At 56.1% G+C, this 17573-nt stretch overlaps 1 protein-coding gene across 1 annotated transcript in view; it reads left to right on the top strand.

Annotated features, from left to right (window-relative positions):
• The window catches only part of WT1 (WT1 transcription factor), a gene marked incomplete at its 5' end in the record, with an annotated part of 56092 nt that overhangs the window by 35373 nt on the left and 3146 nt on the right, over positions 1–17573 (top strand). Inside the window, 4 exon segments of the mRNA XM_027772036.1 lie at positions 10411–10507; positions 13030–13180; positions 16343–16432; positions 16984–17067. Of these exon segments, the coding sequence (XP_027627837.1) occupies positions 10411–10507; positions 13030–13180; positions 16343–16432; positions 16984–17067 (422 nt within the window).

Raw genomic sequence — 17573 nt, 5'->3', positions numbered from 1 at the left:
AAAAGAAAAAACACACAAAAAAAAAAAAAAAAAAAAAAAAAAGAAATTGAGCATGGTGTGGCCAGCAGGTGGTGAGGTGGTGAGGTGGTGAAGGCCACTGGATTCTCACATGGCCGACTGCAGTTCAAGTCCCAGACCTGGTAGTGGCTTGTTTTCTCACCTTCCCTTTCTATTTCTCTCACCCTCACTCTGTCCTTCTGGTCAAATTAAAATAAATAAATAAATAAAGTTAAATAAAATAATCCTTAAAAAGAAAAAAGAAGAAGTTGAGCATGTTGAGTACACTTTCTTTCTTTCTTTCTTTTTTTTTTTTTTGGGAGGTTTTTTGCTATAGTGCGTGGGCGCTCCCCCGCCAGACAGGGACAGAAAGCGAGAAATCAGCCCCCCAGGGGAGATGGTCATGCCGCAATCCCTTCTCCTCCATTCTCCTCTCGGGATCTTGGGCATACACGCACACCCGCCCTGTGTGAGTTTAAGCCACTGGGTCCGGGATGCGAACCGCAGTCGACTACATGAGAGTCCAGCGACACAGCCATTACGCTAACTGCTGGTCCCGAGTACACTTCCTGATTTAAGAATGCATGAGCAAGGTGGGTGCGAACTCTTGAGAACCCAGGAAGGAAAGCTCCTGCCGGTCCTCCTCGTCAAGATGCCAACTCGCCTATCCTGAGTTTGGGGTGGAGTCAGCAGCAATGTCTGACCTTGGAACCAAAGCCTGAGAATGTAGAACCCCGGGGGCTAGGTGAACCTGGGACCTGATCAGCTCGTACCCCAGTACCAGAGACGTGTAAGGGGAGACCCCGGCAGTCCTCGTAGGTCTGACGCGGGGTCTGTGAGTGCTGAGCGCCCACGTCTGTGCGAGTGAAGCAGGAAGGGAGGTCTTGCCAGAAGCGTCCTCCCAGACAGCCAGGGCTGGTAAACTGTGTTGTTTTTGGACTGTGTTCCCTTCAGACCGCTGTAGAAAATGAGATTTAAGAGCATCCCTCAGTCCTGCTCTTACTGTGGAGTAAGAGGGAAGGTCAGCGGGGAGGTTTGTAGACCGTGTCAAGTGGTGGGAAAGCATGGTGGTTCAAAGGACTGATTTACACGAGCACTGTTGCCAGGCTGTTAACCACTCAGGGTGTGTCCCTAGTGAGCAGGGAGAGAGGACAGAGCCACATGGGGGTGAAGACACTGGCCTGACTGTAAAGGCTTCAGCAGAAGAATGCAGATGGGTTCTAGCAGTGAGAGCCACAGTTCTCCAGTTCTCATCTCCCACTGACATGTGCTGGTTGCCTTCAGAAATAACCCACACGACCTCTCGAGAGCTGTCTGGTCAGGTGTTAATCAGGGCTGTTTCTGTAACGGGTGGCAGAACCCCTACTGCCATGGGTGGAGGTCGACCAGCCCGATAGCCTAGTGGGTAAGGGAGCCAGATCCCATGTGGCCAGCCGCCGTCCAAATCCTGGCCCAGTGGCTGGAAAAACATGCCGAGTGTGTGTGTGTGTGTGTGTGTGTGCCCTGAAGTCCTGCAGGATGGCGAGCCGGAGAAGGGCCTGTAGTGTGAGCCCCCTTGGTGAATACATGCACCGCCTGACAGTTACAAAATACACGCCACACCTGATTCAGGGGCTCAGACGGCGTCATCGGAACAGCAGCCCATTGCCTGCCTCTGCTCCCCTCGGGGCGGCCGCCTTCTCGGCTGGCTCTGTTCTCTGTGCCAAAACTAGCTCAGTCTCTGAGGAGAGCGCCTTTCTACCGCTGCCCTCCACAGAAGACCCAGAGAAGGGTGGGAGTGAGTGGTCTGGTGGGCCAGGACTTAGCCCTGCAGCACGGAGACAGGGCGTAGGATCAGAGAGGAGGGGTTCTCTAACAGGAGAAGGGGGTTCTGTGAGCAGAGGAAGGCGGGCGGACCTGGGTGGGCAGGCCCTCCGTAGAGCGTTTGAACAGGCAGTTGGTGAAACTGGGTCGAGTCCTCTTGTGCAGAGATGCGGGACAGATGCCGTAGGGATATTTGAGACGTATAGATAGAAAGGTAATGAAAGTGGGGTGGGGGAGCCTGCTTCCCGAGGCTTGGGGGGAACGTGCCCACTAGAAAGGTAACCGTTAGAGGGCCAGCCTGTGGCCTGGCGGTGAAGGCAGCTCGATCTCATGTGGCAACTGCGGGGTTCAAGTCTGGAAAAACACTCCAGACGTGTGTAGGTGCCCAAAGTCCTGAGAGGAGAGAGAAGTGGAGAAGAAATTGCAGTGTGACAAGCCCCCTCGGGGCTGGGTGCATTTTCTCTCTCTCTGGCAAGCACACATGCCCTCGGCAATTTTTTTTTAAAAGCATAGCAAGTTTCACCATAGTGCAGTCTTAGTGAAATGTGACTGAAAATATCATTTTGGTTAAAAATTTTAGAAAAATGCATCCATTTCTCTCTTAAAGTCTAAACTGAAATGAAACAGCTGGGGTCAGGAATGAGATAAAATAAAGAAAAAACAGCTAATTCTTTTTTTTTTTTTTGAGAGGTTTTTGCTACAAGGAGTGTGCGCTTTCCAGAAAGAGAGGCAGCCAGAGAGACAGAAAGTGAGAAATCACCCCCCCCCCCAGGGGGAATGGCCACACTGCAATCCCTTCTCCTCCATTCTCCAGGTCTCGAACTGCAGTTGACTACATGGGAGTCCAGCGACATAGCCATTATGCCAACTGCTGGTCCAAGCTAATTCCCTTTTGTAGACTATTTTTGAGGATATTTTATACCTACAGATTATCAGATAGCAGGTGTGTGTGTGTGTGTGTGTGTTTAAAGTCAGTGCATTTAGCTTGGTGGTTTTATTTTGAGGTTTTTACTTTCTGTGCTGGTTTATTATAGAGAAACTTCGTCTTTTCTCTTTCTCTGGATATCCCAGAAACCACATCACCCAGTGGTTTGTGAGGTACCCACGAATGTGTGCAAGTCCCACTCTCAAGCTTTACTGAGTGCACAGAAGAGACTGCAGGCGTGGCTCACAGGAGGCTGTGCGGAGCGGGCTGCTAGCGTGCTCAGCTCTCGTGCCCAGGCCAGGGTGTAAGAGCACCCCTGCAGCTCAGCAGGCCTCCGCTGCACCAGCTCTGAATGTAACAACAAATGTTCTCACCCCCAAGTGCTGGTGATAGTGACAGCTCCTTGTTCTCTTAAAGACAGGGTCTCACTCGGTTACAACCCTCCTGCCCTAGCCTCCCACGCAGCTGGGATTCAGGTGCAGACTGCCGTGACCGGGTTTTAGGGTGAGCCAGGTCTCTACCTGTGCCTCCCATGAGGCCTCAGCCTGGGCAGCAGCAGTGTCTACCACACATGCCCTGAGCTGTGCCCGATGGGTGGTTGGAGGTGGGTGTGGATGGTGCTCTGCTGCAGGATGGCGGATTCTCACCGGGCACAGCTCGCGGCTGAAGCACTGTGAGGTGACCACCGAGACTTCCGGGATCTTCTGGGTCTTCAGCCGTCAGTGCTGTAGGCCAGTGGTTCTAGTGCACCTGTTCCTGGTTCGTCCAGGTGCGTGGCTCATCGGTGCACACAGGTCTGCTGTTTTGGTTTTGGCCTTGCTTTGTTCTCCTTTAAGGTTTCTTCCGCACTGCACCGGCCCCTCCTCCCTTTTTCATCAAGTGTTGATCTGTGGGCGATGGCGGCCCAGCTGTGCTTCCTCTGTCCTAACGTCCGGCCTCTCCCTGAGCTCCCATGAGCAGGTCGTTAGGTCTTGAGGCTTGGTTGGACTGGGTTTCTTTTCACTGCCGATGGTGCCGCACTCACACTCCTCCTGGAAACAGTTTCTTAGCATGGCTCCTTCGTTCTCTTCAGTACGTGGCGCGCTAGAGGGAGGATTGTTCTCGGGGCTTGCAGCGAAGGGTGTTGCCTATGCTGAAGGACTCGGCATTTAGGCATCTCCTGTACTGGCCCGAGTGTCAGGGTGGAGAGGGGGGTCGATGGAAAACTCCACGCTCAGATAGTGAGAGCCTGGTGTTTCCCCAGGGGCATCCAGCTCTGCAGAGGACAGAGGTGAGGCTGGGCGAGCTCCTGGATAACCAGAGGTGGGAGGGACACCACAGGTGAAGGTCCCCCTTCTGGATATTTATGTGAAACGCTGACCGCCTTCATAGGCTCTTTTCCTCTCCTTCCCTTTTTTTAACCTCTTCTGTTGATAAGGGGTTTCAGGGCAGCTCTGGCTTTTCTCATCTGCAAAGCTTCAATTCCTTTTTATTAATCTTCACGTGCCTGTGGAGTCTCAAAAGTAATCATTTCTGAAGAAGCTACTCTACAAACCTTCAGTTTTCCCTGGGCCAGACCTGCGTGTGCACATTTTCAGTCTGAAGAGGGCTCAGAATTTGTGTTATAGAAGGAACATTTTTCTCTTTTTGCAGACGTTCTAAGGTCGTTTGCTTATGCATCTTAAAGCTGTCTAGGAAAAGCAAACTTTCTCAGATACGTGCTGCTGCATTTGAACGCTGCCAAGGAAAATGTACAGCAAAAGCCCTCCCACTTCACCCCACGGGTATCGCGAGCCGTGTGCTCCTCAGATGCTGCTTTGGCTTAGTTTACTTTCCGAGTTAGGTAGGAAGAATGTTTTCTGTACAAATCGTGTACTTTACGTTGCTCTGTCACACCTAAGTGGGATGATTCCATCTGCTGGCTTGCGCTTTCTTTAGGCCAGAATATATGTTGCACCTGTGACCCCCCCCGTCACGTTTTGAAATTTGATCATTACTGTGATGCTATTAAAAGGTGGAAATTTATAAGTGATGTGGCTTTTGGGAGGTGATTAGTCAGGTGGGGCCCCTGTGATTCAATTCTGGTGGCTTTATGAGAAAGAGAGAGACCAGAGCAGACACAGGTGTGCCCTTGCCCTGCCACTGCATACGCCTGTGCCTCTTCGGGACCTTCCAGAGTCCCCGTAAGCAAGAAAGGCCTCGCCAGGTGTGATCTGTTGACTTTGAGCTTCCAGAACTGTGAGTGGAATACGTCTTTATTTTTCATAGATGACCTGGTCTGTGGTACAGAGCAGCAGGAAAGTGGGCTAAAACACCTCTAAAAACTGAAGGCGGTAAAGAGGAATCCTTGGACTTCGCCCCTCTTCACCGCATTTGCTTTCTCATCCTCCTCTGACGCTGTTTTCTAACCCTTCGCCATGTCTAACGCCACTCTCGTCCCTGGAGAAAGGGGCTGGGAACCATCCAGGTGTCCTGAGGGTGGACGAGAACCCACTGAGGGGTTCCAGCTAGTTTGGGAGCGAGAATAGCAGCCCTGACCTGGACTCAGACCCCAGATCTGCCCTTTGCCATCTGCGTGACTTGGGGCATATCGCTCAGCTTCTCCTTGAGCCTCGGTTCAGTGCTGTAAGGTGGGAATGGTAACTATCTGAGTGGTAGCTAACACTTTCATTTAAAAAATTGTATTTTTCTTTTTAGGTTTTTGCCATAGGGTACATGCACTCACTGGAGACAGAGGGAGACCGAGAAGAGAGCAGGAAAGTGAGAAGTCAGCGCCCAGGGCGATGCCACGCCGCAGTCCTTTCTCCATTCTCCTACTGCTGGCCCTATAGTTAACATTAAAACAAAACACACAAATAACTTATTTATTCCGTGAGCAAGAGAGACAGAGAGATAGCACCTCCAGAACAGTCTCCATGTCACGCCCCATCCAGCCTCATGGGCACATGCGTGGAATGTTGACGGTCTCTGGGCACGAGCCCAGAACCTTACCAGGTGGCCAGGGCCGTGGGTGCTGTTTTTGCTGCACGCTACCCCAGGGGTAACGTTTGCTGAGCATTCGTCGTGAGCCAAGCTTATGCGCTGCTCACCCGACCTCACTGGGTCCTTCATGGGGAGGCAGTTGTCTTCATTTTCAGTGTGGTTAGTTTTCCTGAGGTGAGACATCTAGTTGACTCCTCAGGTTGTGCTGAGGGTTGAAAATACATAGTTCACTGATCTCAGTCAGTTCATGAGAAGCAACAGGAAATAACTTGTGGCTGTTGGTCACCAGTTGCATGCAGTCAAGACTTCTGGAATATTTTGTTGGGATCAGAGTACTCAGTGATGTTTGACCTTTGCTTCCCCCATAGCTTAACCTCTTTGATGTTCAAGAAAATCTGTAAAAGGACCAGCAGTTGGCTTAATGGCTATGTCGCTGGACTCCCACGTAGTCGACCACGGTTCAAGTCCTGGACCCGGTGGCTTAAACTCACGCTGGGCGCTTGTGCATGCATGCCCAAGATCCCAAGAGGAGAATGGAGGAGAAGGGATTATGGCATGGCCATCCCTCCTGGGGGGTGATTTCTCGCTTTCTCTCTGTCTTTCTGGCGAGTGCATGTACCCTATAGCAAAAACCTCTCAAAAAAAATCTGTAAAAAAAGGGTTATTTATTTATTTTTAAAGAATTGTTTATTTTTATTTATTTTTTAAGAGAGGTTTTTGCTATAGGATGTGTGCACTCACCAGAAAAACAGAGAGAGACAGAGAGAGAAAGCGAGAAATCACCCCCCAGGAGGGATGGCCATGCCATAATCCCTTCTCCTCCATTCTCCTCTTGGGATCTTGGGCACACACGCACATGTGCCCGATGTGAGTTTAAGCCACCGGGTCTGGGACTTGAACCACGGTTGGCTACATGGGAGTCCAGCGACATAGCCATTATGCTAACTGCTTATCCAAAGCATTGTTTATTTAATTGTATTTATTTATTAATTTATTTTAATTTGACCGGGGAGAGATACACAGAGAGAGAGAGGGAAAGTGAGAAATCTAGCCACCAGGTCTGGGACCCGAACAGTGATTGCCCATGTGGGAGTGTCCAGTGCCTTAACCACCATGCCACCTGCTGGCCCCTGTTAAAAGGATCATTAGCTTCATTTTTCAGATAATGAGTCTCGGACGCAGAGAGGATTAGATGGCTTGCCTGTGACCACAGAGAAGGTCGTGGAGCTGTGGCCTGGGCGGCCGGTCCTCAGAGGCAGAGTCCATGTTCTTTCCTGCTGCTCTGGAGGTCACGGACGGGGTGAGCCTAACCCCTTCAAGTGTATCTGTAGAAGGTGAAAGCACCTGGTTCCCTCGGCCCGGTCCTCCCCACATGTGACCCTGGAGACATCCAGGTCCTGGTTCCTGCAGGCTGGGGGTGTGACCTTCTGCAGCAAGAGGGATGTGCAGCTGAGGATGCAAAGGTGGCGCCGGGTGACCCGGCGGGCCCCAGTGTAATAAGTGAGAGGACTGTGGAGGGAGATTGGACTACTGGAAAGTAGGAGGCCGCAAAGGAGGCCAGAGGTTGGAGAGATGGGGGGGTGGTGGTCACGGAACACAGGGAGTCCTCGGAATGAAAAAGGCCAGGAACGAAACGCGCCCCTCAGAGTCGCTGGAGAAAAAGCCCCGCTGCCACCTCGGCTTCAGCCTTCTGCACGCCAGCCTTGTCAGGAAGCCTGTGTTTACCATGGAGCCACCTGACGTGTTGTACTTAGCTACTGCGGTCTTAGAAATGACTACTGGGTAGTAGTAGAGCCGCTCGCGCCCTCTGTCTACAACGGCGATGCTTAAACCCACTTTGAATCGGGCTGGGACGTGCAGAGGCAGACCCGGGCACCGCAGGTGAGGATGCCTCAGGTGTCGCTCGGACAGCCCTGGGCACCCCGCAGTGTTGTCCCAACGACACCCGCCATCGTCCCGGGTCTGTGCCTCAGTGACTCTTGCAGGTGCAGGCTCCTGCCACTGTGCCCCAGGGACCAAATTCTCTGTGATGGCTTCCTTCCGAGTGCCCCGTGGAGAGACTGGCACTTTTTGAGTGCCAGAATATAAATATAATACCCCCTCAGAGCGAGGACGAGAGCACAGGACGGTGCTTTTCAAACACAGCAGACTCGGGATGGGAACGGAGAGTGAGTGCTGTGCAAGCCGAATCCAGCGCCGAAGGGGTTTTAGCAGCTGGGGGTGAGAAAACGAGGACAGCGATGCTAGCAAACAGGAACGTGTCAGAAGTAAGCGGGCGGTCAAGCTCCAGGTCTAAACCATGGCATCGCCAAGCCTGGGGTTGGGGCTCCCTGCCTCATTTCATGCCAGGACAGGGACGGGGAAGAAACAGATGCTTATTTGATTGATGGAGTCCCTGGGGCCTGAGTGCTGCAGTTGTTTGCACGTAGAGGTAGAGGTGCAATAGCAATGCTCCGTTCACACCGAGCAGGGGGCCCCAGACATGCCCAGGACTGAGCCCTGGCAGCCATGGGCCAGAGCGCGGTCCTGTGCTGGACGGCGCATGGCCCCGTGTGTGAGCATGGTCCTGTGCGTGAACAGCATGCAACCCTGTGTGCATGCGCGGTTTTTGTGTGTGAATGGCATCCAGCTCGGGCCAGGGGCTGCCTGTGGGCGTCCCCAGGATCGTCAGAGAGAGCCTGGACGTGAGCCTGCAGCCCCCCCCCCCATGACCTCTGACATCACAGAGCCGTGTTTCCGCTGCCTGAGCCACTACGGAGTGAGTTCTGGAGGGCGACTCAGGCTTCGCGAGCGACGCAGCCCACCACACAGGCCCAGAGCAGTGACTCCTAGTGCCTCGCAGGTTTGCGTGGCTGGAGCCACACTCAGGCTTAAAACATTAATTATTATTACTGTTATTTGTTGTAGGTCCTGTGCGTTCACCAGAGAGAGAGGAAGAGAGAGGAAGAGAGAGGACGAGAGGGGACGAGAGAGGAAGAGAGAGGAAGAGAGAGGGGACGAGAGAGGAAGAGAGGGGATGAGAGAGGAAGAGAGAGAGGAAGAGAGAGGAAGAGAGAGGAAGAGAGAGGGGAAGAGAGAGGAAGAGAGGAAGAGAGAGGGGAAGAGGGAGGAAGAGAGGGGAAGAGAGAGGGGAAGAGAGGGGAAGAGAGAGGAAGAGAGAGGAAGAGAGGGGACGAGAGGGGAAGAGAGAGGAAGAGAGGGGAAGAGAGAGGGGAAGAGAGGGGAAGAGAGAGGAAGAGAGAGGAAGAGAGAGGGGAAGAGAGAGAGAGAGGGGAAGAGAGAGGGGAAGAGGGAGGAAGAGAGGGGAAGAGAGAGGAAGAGAGGGGAAGAGGGGACGAGAGGGGAAGAGAGAGGGGAAGAGGGAGGAAGAAAGGGGATGAGAGGGGACGAGAGGGGACGAGAGAGGAAGAGAGAGGAAGAGAGGAAGAGAGAGGGGAAGAGAGAGGGGACGAGAAAGGAAGAGAGAGGAAGAGAGAGGAAGAGAGGGAGAGAGAGGGGACGAGAGGGGACGAGAGAGGAAGAGAGAGGGGAAGTGAGAAAGCCACCAGGTCTGGGACTTGAACCACAGTCGGCCACGTGGGACTCCAGTGCCTTGACACCCATGCCACGTGCCGGCCCTCAGGACTCTGAGCAGTTGCTCTCCACGCCCCCCCCCACCTCCTGTGCTCCTCGGCAGCCTGCCACCCCCTGCTTTCTGCCTGCAGACACGCTTACCCTGGACCTGTTGTATAGACAGAGCCATGGGATACCGCGTTTTGTGACCAGCACGTCCCCTTCGCCTGGTGGTTTCGAGGCTTGTCCCTGTGGTAGCAGGTGTCAGCCTCGCAAGGCTTCTCACTGCCCAGTGACAGCCATGTGATGGTGGCGCTGTCTACCTCCCATTGCTGATGGGCTCACCTTGGGCGGGTTTTAGCCCACGTGTGGACAGCTCTCAGGCTGCACTGGGAGCGGGGTGTCTGGTCACACGGGAACTTGATGTGGATCCTTTGAGGGGCTGCCAGACATGCTCCGTAGCAGCCGCATGGCTTTGCATGTCCCGAAGGTCCCCATGGTGACGCGATGAGACTGCGACCTGCTGCAGGTTGGGGGGTCCTCTCTGCCCCCCTGGACATCACCAGCCATAGAACAGACAGTGCAGCACCTCCCGCTGGGGTTCCAGGGAGTGCCACCCCTCCAGGTTCTTGTCAGCCTGCCACGTCCGGATTCCCCCAGGGCCAGAGGCCACGGCTGACCTGAGTGGCCAGGGCTGGAGGGAGGTGATCGGCATCCCCATCCTGGGCACTGGTTACCTGGAAAATCCATCCACGGTTAAGTGGCATGGGGCCTAGATGTGTCACCCCCACTTCCGAGGACGTGACTCTTCTTGTAAGTGTCATCACTTTCTTGGCGTATCTGGGAAAAAGTGAGTCAGGAGGCTGACCACTATCCAGGCGCTTCCTCCAGGCCTGTGGCATTCTGCTCATTCCTGAGTGGGGGCCACTCCTGCAGGGCCTTTCCCGCTGGCCAGGCCAGGCATGGACAGCCAGAGTGAGGGAGAGGGAGGGCCAGGCAGGGTGCGGGCGGGAGCTGAGGCCTGAGCTCCATGCAGGCCCTTTGCAGAGCCCGGCTGGGCCCCTGGAGGGAGGCGTGGCCCATTTGTCCCCAGCTCTGCAAAGCCCCCAGTCCTGACCGCAGCAACCCACAGGCTGGCTGCCCACTGAGCCTCTCCCTTCTTCGTGTTGCAGCCACGGCACGGGGTACGAGAGCGAGAGCCACAGCACGCCCATCCTCTGCGGTGCCCAGTACAGAATCCACACCCATGGCGTCTTCAGGGGCATCCAGGTGAGGACAGGAGGTGCCCGTCGTCCAGGCTGCTGCCTCCTTCCGCAGGCCCTCGGCTCCTCCCTGAGCAGCAGGCTGGCAAGGTTCTCTTAATTACAGGCTTGTCTGACGCCAACCCCACCCCCCAAAAGACAGAGCAACCGAGGAGAAGGGATCGTGGTGTGACCCGGCCTCATGAGGGTAGGGGTGGGGGCTTCCCTCCCTCTATATCACCTTATCTGTTATCTGTATCTATCTGTCTGTTTAGACACACACACACACGCACACACACACACACGCCTCTATCTGGTGCGTTCATGCACTGTCTGCAAAAGTAAAAATAACGACAGTAATAGCACCACCGACAGCTGGACGCCTGCTGTGTGCCAGGCACCATGCTAAGTTTCACACAGAGCTTTTGAAAGAATAGACTGTTTTTTTAGAGATCAAGGTTTTCCGAAAAACCACACGGAAGGTGCAGAGCGCGGCTATACCTCCACCCCTCCGCCCCACGTGGTTTCCCCTCGTGGTAATACTTGTTTTAAGATGGCGGCTTGTTGCTGTGCTGGCCCCACTGACGAGCCGTCATTGTCTGGGCTCTTGCCCTGCATGTTCTTGGGGGCCTGGCCATGCAGCCCTGGGCACCCACGCACCCCGGAGGAGCACTGATGAGCTGCAGTTGATGCATTATTGTCATCGGAAGGCCATAGTTGACGTCAGCTTTTGCTTTTTGTCTGTACAGTTCTGTGGGCTCTGCCATCTGCCTGTCACAGGACGGTGCCACTGCCCTGAACACACCCTGTCATAGTGTGCAGTGGTGGAGCAGGGTCCCACGCACAGGCCTGTGACGCCGGTCCTGCGGGACAGAGGCCTGGGAACTGCCCGGGGCAGGGGCAGGCCTCAGGATGGAGGAAGTCAAGTGGAGAGGTAAACTTGTGGGGAGTACGGAGACTCCGAGGAGGCCAGTTCTGCGGAGCCCCTCCCGGTGGTCAGAGCCCCCTGGCTCTCCAGGGCTTGCAGCCATGACTTCCACTCATGACTCAGGCTGCCGCGTGGTAACAGAAGAGGCAGAGCCCTAGAAGTCTGTTGTGTGCGGGCCAGGCCCGTGTGCTCTGTGGACAGAAACTCGGACGTTCTGATTAATGTCTCCAGTGTCCCGGACAGAGCAGGCGTACCCTCATCCCGAGCCACCCACAGTGAGAAGTGAAGGCAGGGCTGCAGAAATGCGGGAGTCTGATGGTGTGAGCGGGACGTCAGGAAGCCCTCCTTCAGACAGATGCCAGGACCTACCTGACATCGACAACTCAACTTTTTCATTTTAAGAGAAAGATTTTTGCTATAGGGTGCGTGCACTTCCCAGAGAGAAAGAGAGAGACAGAGATGCAGAAAGCAAGAAATCACCCTCCAGTGGGGACGGCCATGCTGCAATCTCTACTCCTCCATTCTCCTCTTGGGATTTTGGGCACGCACGCACATGCACCTGGTATGAGTTTTAAGCTTCTAGGTCCAGGACTTGAACCACAGTTGACTAGGTAGTTGAGTCCAGAGACGTAACCATCACACCATCTGCTGGTCCCTCAACAACTCGACTTGAAACCCCCCTCCCCCGGTTCCCATGGGCACCACATCTCGGCTGAATGAAGGAAATGGAAAATGCTCTTAACTTCCCATGTGTCCAGATGCCCTGCCGGGGCCTATTAAACTCCAGCCGGCAGGTGCAGTTCCCCGCCGACTCGTTTTCTCCTGACGTGTGCTGCTCAGCACAGCCACAGCTGCTGGCCGGCTCGTTCAGGTTCCCTGCCAGCCAGTGAGCTGTGTGAGGAGCGCCCCCAGACCTCGGGCACATGGTGAGTGAGTGGGGCCCCAGGCTGCCGCTCACAGGTTCTGCCAGCAGGAAGGGGAGCCTGCTCTCCTCCTCTCTAGGTCCTTTTCTTGGAAGACTGAGACTCACTGCACTTGCAGCAGGTGAGGGGTCAGAGGAGCGCCGTGAAGAACCCCGGTGTGGGGCCAGCACTGCTGGGGTCGCTGGTGCAGCTTGTGCCAGCTGCTCCGTGGGCTCCTGTGGGCTCGTCTGCCGTCACAGACAGCCCCCGCCAGATCCGCCTCCGGGTCGGGTTGGCTTGGGGCTCGCCGCTTTCCCACGTTTCTCCTTAAGAAGGATTTCCCCTCCCTGGGCCGCGTCGTGGTGTCCTCAGGGGAGAGTGACAGATAAGTCTGGGGTTTCGGACTTCCATACCTCTCTGCCTCCAGTGAGGGCGGAGGCTGCACGGGCTGGCAGTGCTCCAGGCACCGGCATCCTCCTCCAGAGGCTCTGGGTCAGCATCCCCAGCAGGCTTCACCTCTGGGACTGTTCTGACGGGCAGCGGCGACGTCCGAGCACTGCACTGCAGGATGTGCTGGCCATCTGCACGGCCACGTCTGCCCTGGCATCCAGAGTGTCGGCCCTGCCATCCCTTCTTCGGGTGCATCCCAGGTTCACTTTCCCTGGGTGCTGACTTGAACGTGTGCATGTGGTTTAACGCTCCCCCACACTCTGTCTGCAGGACGTGCGGCGTGTGCCTGGGGTGGCCCCGACCCTCGTCCGGTCCGCCTCCGAGACCAGCGAGAAGCGCCCGTTCATGTGTGCTTACCCGGGCTGCAATAAGAGGTACTTCAAGCTGTCCCACCTACAGATGCACAGCCGGAAGCACACTGGTAGGTGGCCCACAGCCTCGGTTCCATCTGCCTGCGGGCGAGGGTCCAGGCTTCTCTGCCTCTCACACCGCTGGGGGCACAGGCCTCGGGGAAGGAGTAGGCACTGCTTGGACAGTTCTGGCCTAGGCGATGCAAAGGCTGCAGGGCTGTCAGCATCCCGAGTGGTCATCCCCTATTTTTTTTTTTGAGAGGTTTTCTTCGCTATAGGGCGCGTACGCTCGCCAGACAGACAGAGACATAGAGACAGAAAGCGAGAAATCACCCCCAGGGGGGATGGTCACGCCGCCATCCCTTCTCCTCCATTCTCCTCTCGGGATCCTGGGCACGCACGCACACACACCCGGTGTGAGTTTTAAGCCACCGGGTCCGAGACGCGAACCGCAGTCGACTACGTGGGAGTCCAGCGACATAGCCATTATGCCAACTGCTGGTTCCCTGCCATCCCCTATTAAAGAAGTCGTAGATGGCAGTGTGGCCATCTCCCAGGGTGATTTCTCACTTCCCCCTCTCACTGTCTCTCTGTCTCTGTCTCTCTCTGGCGAGTGCACATGCACTATGTCAAAAACTTAAAAAAATAGAAAAAGGAAGTCAATGAACTAAGTGTCTTCAGGAAGGGCAGAGCAGCGTGGCGGGAGAACATTCCAGAGAATGGAGACCTGTGTGAGAATTCTGCTTCACCAGGTGCTGAGGCCTGAGTGGGTCACTTACCTCCTCCTGAACACCGTCTGCTTCGCATGGAAAATGGGTGCAGGTCCTAGTTAGAAGCACCCAGTGGGGTGCCCTGTGCCTGCAGTCGGGATGGGTGTCAGGTGTCACCGCCATGGCACTGCGGCCTCTTAGAAGGGAGGAGCCAGCCTGGGTGTGGGGACCAGGTGGTTCTGAGAGGTGATGGGCATGGTGGTAGTAAAGCCTTGGAATCCCAAGATGGCAAGGGACTGGGTTGGGTTAGTTTAACTGGGATGAGCAAATGGATTTTAGTTTAATTTTTGTTCTCCACCTCTGAAGAAAAAAGATTATTTTTGGCATATCAAGGAAAACTGGGTTTCCCCAGGTCACGAAGCCTGCTTCTGGGAAGGGGGCATTGGCCTTGCCTGGTTGTCGGCTGTGAGCAGCCGCGTCACGGGTTTGCTCTTGGCCTGTGGGCACTGGACAGGAAGGCAGCTGGGTCCCCAGGGAAGGCGTGAAGCCCAGCTTTCCGGGTGGGGGGGCGGAGCTGCTCTTTTCTGCTGACTTTGCTGCTGGGACACTGGGGAAAGTGAGCCCCAGTCCCAGCCCGCCTGACCCTGGGCATGTGTGTCCAGGCCGCGTGTGCTCTCGGAGGCCCCAGGAGGTGAACCCGGGGCCTCTCGCTGTGAGCGCCGTTGAGTTACCACTGCTACCCCTGGCCCGGAGCACTTGTGTGCCAGGCTGCCCTTAGGAGTTATTCGCTCTAATCCCCCCACGCACAATCGTCAGGAAGGCTGCAGTAGAAGAAGGTCTCAACTCCTGCCTTGAACTCCAGGTCACAGGCCCCTGCCCGGAATCATGTGGTCAGTCTGGAGCCACGTGTGCATCTGTGAACATGCCAGGAGCGTGTGTGCTCACGTGCTGAGAGGCTGGAGGACCAAGCAGTGCAGGGGTTTCCTTTGGGGGGGTCCTGTGAGATTTCTTGGAAGTGGAAGGGCTGGGACAAGCCCTGCAGGTGGTGGTGGTGGTGGGGAGATGGGGCCGGGAAGCAGAAGCAGAGGTGGGGAGGAGTGGGGAGAGCCCTGAGGAGGGGTGCAGGACCCAGCAGCAGGCTCTGGGGAGGAGTGGGGAGAGCCCTGAGGAGGGGTGCAGGACCCAGCAGCAGGCTCTGGGGAGGAGGGGAGGAGAGTGACTGAAGAGAGCTGCAGCAGGCTCTGGCCGGATGTAGACATAAAGCAAAGGCGAGGCTCCTGCCCTCAGGGATCCAGCCCGGGAGGAAGGTGGACCCTGGCGTAGTCTCAGCTGTTCTGAACTCCGCAGTGAGGGAAGGGTTTAAAGGTGAGCATGAAGTTTCCAAGCAGGTGGCTGAGGAAGTGACGGTGAGGGATGTTGGGTATGAGGTCACGTGAGGGGCCCGGACACGGTGCTGGGAGGGGCCGTGAGCGTGAGCAGAGTGCAAGGAGGCTCGGGGATGACTCGCTCCCGCGTGAGGGGGTACCTCATCGGAAATAGGGGTTCGTGCTGGGAACCCTGGCCACCCGGCCCCACCCGAGGCTCACTCTCGTCCCAGAAGGCGGGTGACTCAGGTCCTCCTAAGGAGGCGGGGAGGCCGCAGCGCACCCGGGGCTCGTGGCCAACGTCTGGCTGAACTCTCTCTCTCGAGGACAGGGTGGGGCTTCTCCGCGCTGGATGGGCCGTTGTGCAATCCCACTTGGAGAAGGGCAGCAGAGACGTTCTCCACGCTGTGGCCCAGGTTTAGCTCGGGCTCACCTGCGGGCTCATTCGCGCTCACTCCAGAAGGCGAAGGCGGAGCGGCCCCAGTGCCCGGCGGTGTCCAGCTGCCCTGGAGGCCCGCCCGCCCTGGGATGCTGCTGCCACTCGGCCTAGGAGTCAAATGTCTGCGGTTGGATTTTAAACGTTCCCCGCTGACGTTCTCTGAGCGCTGCCTTGGTGCGGTCTGCACCACGGCCGGGCTCTGCTCCGAGTCCCTGGAAGGACTCAGATTACCGGCCCCATTTCACGACCAAAAGGTCCTCCCCCGGCGTTTTCCGTGGCAGACGTGAGCCTGGGCAGGAACCTGAGGGTACTTGGAGGGAGGGGCCGTCTCACGTCCTCGGCGCCCCGCCGGCCCTGCCCCTGAGCAAACGCACAGCTGGGGCTCCTCACGCGGCGGTCTGCGTCCCCCCAACAAGCTCCTCGACGTGCCTCGGCCTCGGGCATCAGCCCTGGTGGGGTCTGCCTTCCATGAGACCCGCCTTTCCAGCATCGTTTTCAAATAGACTCTGTCTTCCCCAAGGTGAGAAACCCTACCAGTGTGACTTCATCCGGGCCTGCCCCTGAGCAAACGCACAGCTGGGGCTCCTCACGCGGCGGTCTGCGTCCCCCCAACAAGCTCCTCGACGTGCCTCGGCATCGGGCATCAGCCCTGGTGGGGTCTGCCTTCCATGAGACCCGCCTTTCCAGCATCGTTTTCAAATAGACTCTGTCTTCCCCAAGGTGAGAAACCCTACCAGTGTGACTTCAAGGACTGTGAGCGAAGGTTTTCTCGTTCAGACCAGCTCAAAAGACACCAGAGGAGACACACAGGTTTGTAGGCCCCTGTTGCTGCCAGCCGTGCTCCCTGGGGTCAGGGTCGACGCTGTGGTCCTCGTTGGCGATGGATGAGAGGTTCAGCTATGTGCTTAGTTTTCCAATATTTTTTTTCTAATCTTTGGAGGTTTTATTCTCTTAAGAATAGAAAGGACAGGAGCATTCCACATTTCTCCTGCCCACTGCAGAACCCACTGCAGTCAGAGCCCACCAGCCACAGGCTCCTGGTGTAGTGAGTGTCGCCAAAACCCCAGGGTGGCTGGGAGCAGGTCTGACGCGGAGCTCCCACACAGCTGCCGGGAAGCTGGCCGCTGGTGGTGAACGGATGGTGGTCCTCGAGACAGCAGGAGGTCCTCGAAGGTGCCGGCGGCAGCAGGTGGCACCTTCCTGCTGGGCCTGGGTACTGGGGACAGCTGAGGGCCAGGCAGACACTGCAGGCGTGGCTGGAAATGCCAGCTCCTGCGGCTGTCAGGGGCCGCCCCGGGCCTCGCCATGCCCTCGCCACGCCTCACCACTAGGGCCGAGGCTGAGCTTCTCTGTCCGTCTAGGTGTGAAACCATTCCAGTGTAAAACTTGTCAGCGCAAATTCTCCCGCTCCGACCACCTGAAGACCCACACCAGGACTCATACAGGTAAAACAAGTGCGTAAACTTTTCTTCACATTTATTTTTCATTATTTTTTAACTACTGTTGAATGACGTTGTTTGTGATGAGAGGAATTAGAAAGACCGGTGGGAAAGTTCTAAGGTTCGGACCCCGTTGAGGATGGACAGTGCATGGCTATCTTTAAGCAGTAAGTAACGGAGTGCCTAAAAGGAGAGGGCGGGACTACGACAGGAGCAGGGAGCGGTGTCCAGAGCGAGGAAGGAGAAGCCAGGTCCCCGCTGTCCCCGTTAGCTGCACCCCACTTCCGTCTCTGCGTGCAATGCAATAATCACCTTTATAGGAGGACAGCAAAATTCTAGCAAGCCAGACATTGGTCCTGCTGGGAGCTCATGCCTCGCGACCCTCAGAGAGCCGAGTCCCTGCTCTGCTGAAAGGCGATGCCAGGGAGCAGTTCTGGCCACTGCCGGGTCACATCGGTGTGTGTGGGTTAGACCCTCCCAGCTGGCAGAGGGGGCTGGGAACTGATTCACGG

Source organism: Tupaia chinensis, unplaced genomic scaffold, assembly GCF_000334495.1.
Source record: "Tupaia chinensis unplaced genomic scaffold, TupChi_1.0 Scaffold000037_18, whole genome shotgun sequence".
In the NCBI taxonomy this organism is placed as follows: Eukaryota; Metazoa; Chordata; class Mammalia; order Scandentia; family Tupaiidae; genus Tupaia; species Tupaia belangeri.
This window is presented reverse-complemented; position numbering and strand designations above follow the sequence as displayed.